This window comes from Zea mays, chromosome 2 (assembly GCF_902167145.1).
Source record: "Zea mays cultivar B73 chromosome 2, Zm-B73-REFERENCE-NAM-5.0, whole genome shotgun sequence".
In the NCBI taxonomy this organism is placed as follows: Eukaryota; Viridiplantae; Streptophyta; class Magnoliopsida; order Poales; family Poaceae; genus Zea; species Zea mays.
This window is the reverse complement of record NC_050097.1, coordinates 197,921,239-197,930,865: the sequence shown is the minus strand read 5'-3', so window position 1 is coordinate 197,930,865 and position 9,627 is coordinate 197,921,239. Positions and strand designations below refer to the sequence as shown.

The 9,627-nt window shown below is 46.0% G+C and overlaps 1 protein-coding gene across 3 annotated transcripts; it reads left to right on the top strand.

Moving 5' to 3' along the window:
• The first annotated feature begins 311 nt into the window (after nt 1-311).
• LOC100282453 (uncharacterized) lies at nt 312-8,353 on the top strand. Of its 3 annotated transcripts, NM_001155363.1 has the most exon segments (15): nt 350-634; nt 787-878; nt 1,259-1,328; nt 1,426-1,544; nt 2,212-2,308; nt 2,419-2,498; nt 2,618-2,812; nt 2,895-2,978; nt 3,068-3,128; nt 3,636-3,696; nt 4,275-4,368; nt 4,717-4,789; nt 7,701-7,783; nt 7,888-8,053; nt 8,121-8,336. In NM_001155363.1, coding segments are annotated over 14 exon segments (1,473 nt in total). In that variant the 5' UTR covers nt 350-417; the 3' UTR covers nt 8,035-8,053; nt 8,121-8,336.
• Nucleotides 8,354-9,627: the final 1,274 nt, after the last annotated feature.

Genomic DNA, 9,627 nt, shown 5'->3' with positions numbered 1-9,627 from the left:
TTAGTTTCTAGGGACTAATTTTGAGTCCCTCTATTTTATTGTATTTTAGTCCATAAATTGTTAAATACGAAAATTAAAATATAATTAGTTCCTACAAACCAAACATCCCATTATTAAACCTAACTAATCTACGATTTACTCATGATGCGACGGAGTATAGTGAATGTTAATAATGTATTAATTAGGTTTAATAATTTTTTCTCTCCATTTAGTCTTAATTTCACAGTTATAGAATTAGTTTTATAAACTATATTTAATACCCGTAATAATAGGTATTCAAATATCTAATGCACGTGCTAAACTTTCCCTAATAAACCTCGCGGAGACGATAGATACCGGCCGCGTACACAAGCTCGCCTCGCACCAGAAACCCGCGAATCAATCCCGAATCCCGATCGACCGGCGGCGCGGGAGGCGATGCCGGACAAGGCGGTGGACGACGTCATGGAGGCCGCGGTGGGGGCCCACTTCAGCGGCCTCCGCCTCGAGGCGCTGCGCCTCTCCACCTCTGCGCCCTCTTCCCCTTCCTCCTCCCCCGCCGCCGCGGCGCACACGCACTCCAACGGAGCCGTCTACGCCAACGGCACCACCGAGCTTCCCTCTCCTGCCGCTGCCCGGCAGCCATTCGTCATCGGTAGGTCGTCAGGCGACCTCTCCCTGCTAGCGCTCGCCGCTCGAGCGCGTGGAATGGCCGGCTCGGTCCCGCCCTTTCTCCTCTTCTCGTGCTGGCTAGCCGCTTCTCATTTGGTGGTCCGGATTCAGAATTTCTGCTTGATTTTCTCAAAGGGGTTTCTGGAGGGACGGCGTCGGGGAAGACGACGGTGTGCGACATGATCATCCAGCAGCTGCACGACCACCGTGTCGTGCTCGTTAACCAGGTGTGTGTGTGGTTACTGCTACTTCTGCGGCTGGATTGTTTTGCTTTGAGAGCGTCCTGCTGCTGCTATTATTGTCTCCTGTCAATCTTGGTTCAGTACTTTCCTGGTTTTGTATAGTGTATTCGCGTTATGCAGTTCGAACTGGAAGATCGCAGATGTAACCTAGTGATTGCATAGATGTGGGATGGCTGCAGGTTGTTGTGTATTTGTATGGAAATACTAGTGAGGTTGTGCGCATATTTCCATTTTGACTAGCTTGTGGGCTGCGCTAGTTAGAATTGACGAATATGTATTAGGTTTGACAAGTCGTGCACATCGATCTGATGGTGGTAACTTCTGAAAAACCCGTTGAAACTCATTTTGGGCTTGACATTTTGCAGGATTCGTTTTACCGTGGCCTTACTGCTGAAGAGTCTGCACATGCACAAGACTATAATTTTGATCACCCTGGTAATGCATTTGTTGTTTTGGGTACCCAGCCTGTGGTAGCGATCATAGCTGAATTGATTTGTTCACATATGAGATGGAATGTATTATTTGCTTGCAGATGCATTTGATACAGAGCAACTTCTAGAATGCATGGGGCAGCTGAAATGTGCTCAACCTGTAAATGTTCCTATATATGATTTCAAGAAGCATCGACGGTGTTCTGAAAGCTTTAGAAAGGTATCAGTCACTCAGAAAATTGTCATTATGAAAATTTTGCCAATCCTTTATGGTTTTGAGTTCATGGCATTGGCCTGTGAATGATTCTATAGATCATTTCTTTCCTTGTCTTTTATGCCTGTGTGATGAGATGACTGTTTCAGACTATGAACCTATTTTCAACCAAATTTCCTTTTTTTGTTTTTTAGAGCATTTGCAACTTTATTTTTGATCCCTCCTTATCTGCCCCGGAGGAGAAGGGTAGGCCTGGTGCAGTGGTGAAAGCTGTCTCACTAAGTCACCGGGTCACGGATTCGAAGCAGCCTCTCCACATTTGATGGGGGAAGGCTTGCCTCAGTTTATCCCTTCCTCAGACCCCTGGTACGGGGTCTGTCCTTATCTTCCCTAGAGGGGAATCTATAGTAAGACAACAAAATTGGAGGTTTGATTTTCATTATTGTCATATTCTATTTTTTATGTTATAGATATAAATATTGGTACAGAGCGTCACATCTGAAAAGTAGCATGTAAAATTCTAAACATAAGGTAAAATAGGAATAGCGATATATACCTAAAAATTGAGTCCTTATTTGTTATGTTTAAATGTAGGAAGCTCGTGTGATTGTAAGCTAATATACATCACAAACCTTTTCCCAACTAAGTACCTGATCCAATTTCATTTTGTCAGGTCAATGCATCAGATGTCATTATTTTGGAGGGCATTTTAGTGTTCCATGACCAGAGAGTTCGCAATCTGATGGACATGAAAATTTTTGTAGACACAGGTTTACCCTCATTCTCACTGTAGCATTTATTTTGTTATAGCAATTATGAATTGACCTTAAAGCTGAAATGTTGTTCATTTCTTTTGTGGGGTCTGTGATGCATCAATCAGATGCTGACATTAGGCTTGCTCGACGAATCAGACGTGATACAGTTGAAAGAGGAAGAGATATCAGCTCCGTGCTTGACCAAGTAGTCCTTTTATTTTATTTTACCTTGGGCTTATAACCCTGTGGTTTTCTACGCCTTTTACATGTTTCTTTTTTTATCAAGTGCTTGTATTGTAACATGAAATTCTGTTGGATTTATAGTATGGGAGGTTTGTGAAGCCAGCGTTCGATGATTTTGTTTTGCCTTCAAAGAAGTATGCTGACGTGATCATTCCTCGAGGTGGTGATAACCATGTAGCAGTTGATCTGATTGTTCAACATATCCGTACAAAACTTGGTCAGCATGACTTGTGCAAAATCTATCCAAATGTTCATGTTGTTCAATCAACTTTTCAGGTAAATCTAGAAATCTTTATCAATGGTTTCTTATTTTGCCAATTTTGTAATTTCTTGCCTTTTGTAATGATGAATTTGACAGATCCGAGGAATGCATACTCTTATCCGTGATAGGGACATCACCACACCTGACTTTGTATTTTATTCAGATCGATTGATCCGTTTGGTACTACTTTATTTCATCGTCTTTATTTCCCTTCTCAACTTCAAGGCCGATTTAATTCATTTAGTTGATTTATGGATTTGCTGTTTAAGGTAGTGGAGCATGGTCTTGGACATTTGCCATTTACAGAAAAGCAGGTTATTACCCCAACAGGTATTTTGCAAGTGGCACCTTATATCTTGTAGCTGCTTAGCTGTGCACCTTATGAGTATTTTTTCCCCTATTTTGTTCCATCCAGAATGTTTGACTTGCAGGTTTAGGTTCCGAGGAATATCTTCTGTAACTGTCTAGAATAAGTTAATACTTTGTGCCATCTTGTTGCTGAGAAACTTAGCCACCTCAACAGTAATGGATATTGTGCCACACTGTTATGTAGCAAGCTGGCTTTCATTCTTGTTTCCTGATAACATCAGTACCTCATTGAAATGGCAATATGTGGCTGGCTATAAAACAAGTATCTAGATAAGGTTTGATTTTATTATGTTTGAAATATCTTTGGAAAGGCAAAGTAAAAAAAAGCTTATTGATGATCCTTCTCATTTCAGACAGTTTTATCTCTTCTTTTTGTCATTTTTTGCTTAGGTGTATCTTTACATTGAGAATTAAAAATACTATGCTTGTGGTTGAACATTATCTCATGTCATGTTTGTCTGGGTTCAGGATCTGTTTATATGGGAGTTGACTTTTGTAAGAAGCTCTGTGGAGTCTCTATTGTGCGAAGGTATGCAAAATAAAGTTGCTGTCTACACAAACACACAAGCACAAACATTTGAGGAAGCAGGGATCTTAATGATGGACAGTTGGACACACTCTGAATTAACTATGGCTCATTATAGATGTTAAACAAGAATGTACATGAAGATTTGTTATGTATAGAATTTCGCGTTATGTCTTGGCATGTAGAAGCTTCTGCTTTTTGTATTTTCCAATTTCCATGCTCTTGCAACATAGTTTTGGAAATAAAACAGACTAATTATGTGGAACATTTCCTCCTGCTTTGTCTGTATACTCTTCTTTTATGAGTACTTCATTCCTTTTAGCATTCATACTTTACCATCATGAATCATTATGACCACTTGATACTCATTATTTTCATGTTTAACTTCTGTGCAAGCAACTTGTTCTAAAATTTCATGTTATTGTTTAAAAAAAATCATGTTAGGATCCTTCATATGCATCATGTCCCAAATTCCCTTCCCTGAATGTATGCATTTTTGCAGTCAATCTTGTGCACAATTTTAATATATTAATAGATGTATGGAGTGATTTTAGCTTTATTTATACCTCATCTCATTGCAGTGGTGAGAGTATGGAGAACGCATTGCGTGCTTGTTGTAAAGGAATAAAAATTGGGAAAATTCTAATTCATCGTGTTGGAGACAATGGACAACAGGTAAGCATTCAGATCTTATGATAAACAAATTCCTTAACAGGTACTCCCTTTGTCCAAAATGTAAGGTGCTTCAGCTTTGTTCTAAGTCAAATTTCTCTAACTTTGACCAAGTTTGTAGAAAAAATATTTTCCCATATAACCAATTAAATACACTATCAAGGCATTTCATGTTGGACTTGATGAAATTAATTTGTGTTGTATATGTTGGTACATTTTTCTATAAACCTGGTCAGTTTAGAGAAGTTTGATTTATGAAAAACTAAAACTCACATTTTATAGCAGAGGGAGTATGCTTAAAATGATCGAGTTAATCACGATGGATAACTATTATAAACTTTCTGCATCTAGCTTGTTTATCACAAACTGCCCATGGATATTGCTGAACGACATGTTCTACTTTTGGATCCGGTGCTTGGTACAGGTCAGTTTTACCTGATATTCTGTTTCTGTTCCTTGTTTGTTTGAACTGAGGTTGATTTAGGTTGTGAACTTGTGATGAAAAAAATAACATCCTGTTGGAACTATGCATGTATATACAGAAATGATTTGGACAACGAGATATCCTGATACAATGTCACTCAATGATTCTCACAGATTTTGCAACCACTGAAGAATTTTGTTTATTGGCATGTCTGTTTGGAAATGCCCTGAATCTTGTAAAAGCTGATGCATTGCTGAATTAATCGGTCATACTTTATGCCTTCAATCAATATGAAAGTTTGGTGTCCATTTTCTGAAGTTTGAAGAAATGCTTATCACTGTACCTACTAGATACTTCCTGTGCTTCATAGTTAGTTGGTACAATACAGGCTATGAACAGGTAGCACAAGGATTCCTGAAGAGTGGACCTTTTCCAGGGCCCCGCTCGGCGATTTCGAAATCCCGCCCAAGGCGACAGCCCACTCTCCCTCCTCCCCCGTCTCGCCGCCGCCGGAGCTGCTTGTGGGATGCCCGTGCGGCAGTCAGGAGGGCGGCGGCGGGGCCAACAATCCAGTAGCTGCTGCATCTTCTCCCCTCTCTCCTCTCCAACACCTCCTCCCGCTCGGACTCCTCCGACATCCCTAGCCGCCGACGCCACGCCGGGAGCCTCCTACTGCCGCGCTGCTGCCTGAAATCCGTGCGGCTCGCGGGGAGGGCGGCGGTGGCGGGGCCTCTCCGGCTCCCACCGTCTCGGCGGGCGCGGCCGCCTGATCGCCATACGGCTCGTTGGCGTGGCCGTGCGGCAGTCAGGAGGGTGGCGGCGGGGCCAACAATCCAGTAGCTGCTGCATCTCCTCCCCTCTCTCCTCTCCAACACCTCCTCCCGCTCGGACTCCTCCGACATCCCTAGCCGCCGACGCCACGCCGGGAGCCTCCTACTACCGCGCTGCTGCCTGAGTGGGCCGCAGGAAATCCGTGCGGCTCGCGGGGAGGGCGGCGGTGGCGGGGCCTCTCCGGCTCCCACCGTCTCGGCGGGCGCGGCCGCTTGATCGCCATACGGCTCGTTGGCGTGGCGACGCTCCACGGCACGGGAGCCCGGGACGTGCGTGCGGCGGGGCTCGGGTCTTCACCTGGAGCCAACCTGTGCCGGCGCTGGCGCTGGCCCCTGCGCGTCGCTCCGGGTCGGTCCCTTGCCGCCACGCGCTGTCGACGTCGTGGCGTCGGTCCACTGGCAGTGGGTGGCCTGCCAGCTCCTAGTCCCAGCTATGGGCTCTGGGTTGTGCTGGCCCCGGCTGGTCGAAGCAAGGGGAGCAACATCTCGGGCGCCCTCCGGCGAGCCCTGAGCAGTTCCGCCCATGTGGGGGGCCCAGGTCTGCCATCTTGGACTCCGGATCTGGTCTTCCCGACCTCCGTGAAGAAGGCTGGTCTGGCCACACCATTGCTGCCCCGTTGTCGTGCGTGCGGCGGGGCTCAGCTTGGCTGCGCCGGGGCTAGCGCACAACATTGCCATTCTCCCGTGGGTGGTATGGCAGAGCTCATGGCGAAAGCCTGGGTGATGACGTCTGCGGATGCCACTTCCTCCTTGGAGGCGTCCTTCCGCACCTTCGCCACCTCTCACCGCTGGATTTTGCGGGTGAAAACCCGACCCACCTTCGGTTGGCGTCGGCGGCGCCGTTGGCGTGACAACCTTCTTGAAGGCGACATCAAGCAAATCCAGCGGGGTGTGTTGCTTTGTCGGCAACGATAGCCATCAAAGGGGCGTCATCTCGGAGGTCCCTCCCTTCTAGTCTTCACCTCTTTGCAGGATTTCTGGTGTCGTTGAGCCTGGCATCGACGCACGACCTCATCGTGGTGCGGCGGGCACCCACCCTTGGCGCCTCTGCTTTGTCGGCGAGCTCTCTGCTGGTAGGAGGCGCTAAATCTCATGCTGGGTCGGTGTTTTCCGCCTCTCCTACCATCCCCCTTCGAGGGCTCCTCCCTTCAAATGGCGTTGGATATTAGCATGCGGAGCCCGGATGAGCCGTTGCAGTGTCACTGCTAGCTTGAGGGGAGATCGTCATTTTCGGTTCGAAGTTGTTGGTGTGCTCCCTTCGCCCTTAGTCCCCGTTCGCACTTGCGTGGTACCTCACCTAGAGGGCCACACAACAATGGAGCGGCGTAGCTACGATGGGAGTTTGTGGTGGTGCTTTGACCCCTTGTGCCGGCAAGCATGTTCTTGGGGGTTGCTCTCCGTCGATCTATGGTGGTCATCCTAGCCTTCTAGCCTGCACCATCGTGTGTCTCTCTTCCTTGGCGTTTGATGGTTGCCTCGTGACTCTACTGCTAGTGTCTCTACCCCAGCTATTCTCCAGGTCCTTGATCAAATCGTCTCATCTTTTGCCGGGTCTACGAGACCATGGTCCCCTCTCTTGGACGTCCTCGTTTCTCCATTTGGCGTTCTTCCCTCCCTGGAGGATTCCTCCCCTCACGGGGCGTTGGCGGCCGTCGTTTGGAAGCCTGGATGTGTCGCCCTAAGATGATGTAGTCACGACTGTCGTCTGTCAGATTGAACTCGGTGCCTAACAGTCTAGAGGAATGGAGGTCGCTGGAGTGGTGTCGCTCAGTGGTGGATTTAGTTAGTGCTATCATTTTGCTCTTGTTTTCCTGTTTTCCGGTGGGCCGTGTTAGGCCAACGCTCATTGCTGTTGTATCTCCTCTTTTGTAATCTCTGTTTTGCTTGGTGTAATCTTCGAGCCGTTTGGGCTACTGTAAGGGTTTTGCCTCGTTTCCCTAATAACGAGGTTGTTGATGTGTGGCTTTGCCATGCGAATATTGATATATATTCAGGTGGGGATGCTCACCCCCCTGATTGTAAAAAAAAAACAGGTAGCACAAGTGTGTCTCACTAAGCTCGCATGATGTTTTTTTTTGTAGGCAACTCAGTAGCCCAAGCAATTGACCTTCTTATAAGAAAAGGTGTTCCTGAGGATCGGATCATTTTTCTCAATCTCATCTCGGTATATTTCCTTGCATATTGGATGATTCAATTGCTTATTATCTTTTTTTCTTTAGTTGCATAACTACTGCTACACTCATTTTTGTTTGTTTGTTTGTGGGACAGGCTCCTGAAGGGATTCAGTGTATCTGCAAGCGATTTCCTTCGCTGAAGATTGTTACATCTGAAATCGATTATGGTCTGAACGAGGAATTCAGGGTGATCCCAGGACTGGGAGAATATGGCGACCGCTACTTCGGCACAGACAATTGATGGATCATACCACTCTATGGCTGTGTGAAGATCTCACTTGGTCCCTGGATAGGGATGGTATCTTGCAAGTAATATTTAATATGGAGGCGTAATTGTGTTTAATAGTCGGCATGCCTTAGTAACATGTAGAACCTTCTGCATAAAGCTTGACCAAGGACAGCGGGATGCTAGAGAAGGACCTGTGAACGGAGAACGTGGTGTGTGTTTTGTCTTGTACGGGTGCAGAAACATTGATGTTTTCAAATAAGTGTGTTTGATCCAAATACTTTACGGTGAAGTCATGAGATTAAATCTGCAAAGCACTTTAACTCTGTTGTTCTATTGGGTTTTTAATTCCAACCTACATCAACTTGCTCAGGATAAAAGGCTTTATTGTAGTCATTGATGCTTACAACTCTTTTATGTTCTTTGCTGATCAAACAGCTTGGGACTTGGGTCCGCTAGTTTGGATTAAGCTGTCGGTGCTGTCTGTTGAAGGAATTATGCAGTCACTAGGAAGAGGTGTCTGCCTGAGCTCCTTGGCGTTCGACTTCACTAAATTTATTAACTAGTATGCTGCATCCCATGTATAAAGGAGATTAGACCTACTTAGCTGCTTAGCTCGGCTCCTAAAAAGCTCCGGATCCGCTAGTGCATCAATTCATATGCATTGTTGGAGTGGATTACCGTGGACTCTTTTACCCAAAATTACTTCAAAACTGTGTATTGAGGTGAATACAAATATACCTAAAATGTATGAGGACCATAAAATCGTTGAAACACTTTGTTCCTGAAAGCATCTAGGTCCCTGGTTGATTTTAGTGATTAATGACAACGTAATGTTATATGTGACTAACGTATGTTTTGCAGAGACAAATGGTAAGTTAGGTCGCATTACAGGTAGAAGCACTACAACGGTGAAAACAATCCCGGAGATAAGAACTCAAAGCGACGGCTAAACCGACGAATCGAAAAGTGAAAGTCTACTTAGTCCGAGTGTCAAGGAGTTGCGGACACTCATGATTTAGTTAGGTCTTTTATTTTGTTTTAGTCGTACTATAAAGAGTGGTTGTCGATGAGTAGTTTGACCAAGAGAGTTCTAGTGTAGTGTTGGTGCATATTTACACTCACATATAGTGCTAGATGACACTCTAGAACAAACTCACAAGTTAGAACGAAAACCAATTTGAAAAACAACATAAAACAGAAAATAGGGTTTCTGGCCTTGGGGCACCGGACTGTCCGGTGCGCCCTCTGCCAGGTGGGGCCAGACTGGCCTAGGGGAAGGGCTTCCCCACGCAGAAACCCGAGAGCGCAAGATTCCCGAGTGGAATTTTAGTTGCGCACCGGACAGCGCACCGGACAGTGCACCGGACTGTCCGGTGTGCACCGGACAATGGTTGTTCACTGTCCGGTGTGCCATCTGCCCAACGGCTAGCTGTCAGAACTAGCCGTTGGAGTTGACCGTTGGCGCACCGGTGGCGCACCGGACTGTCCGGTGCGCCCATGCGCAGAACAGTGCTGGTAACGGCTAGTTGGTGAGTGAGGGCTATTTATACCCCCTCCACCCACCATATTTAATGTCTTGCTGCCCACATTAATTCCAGCACATTG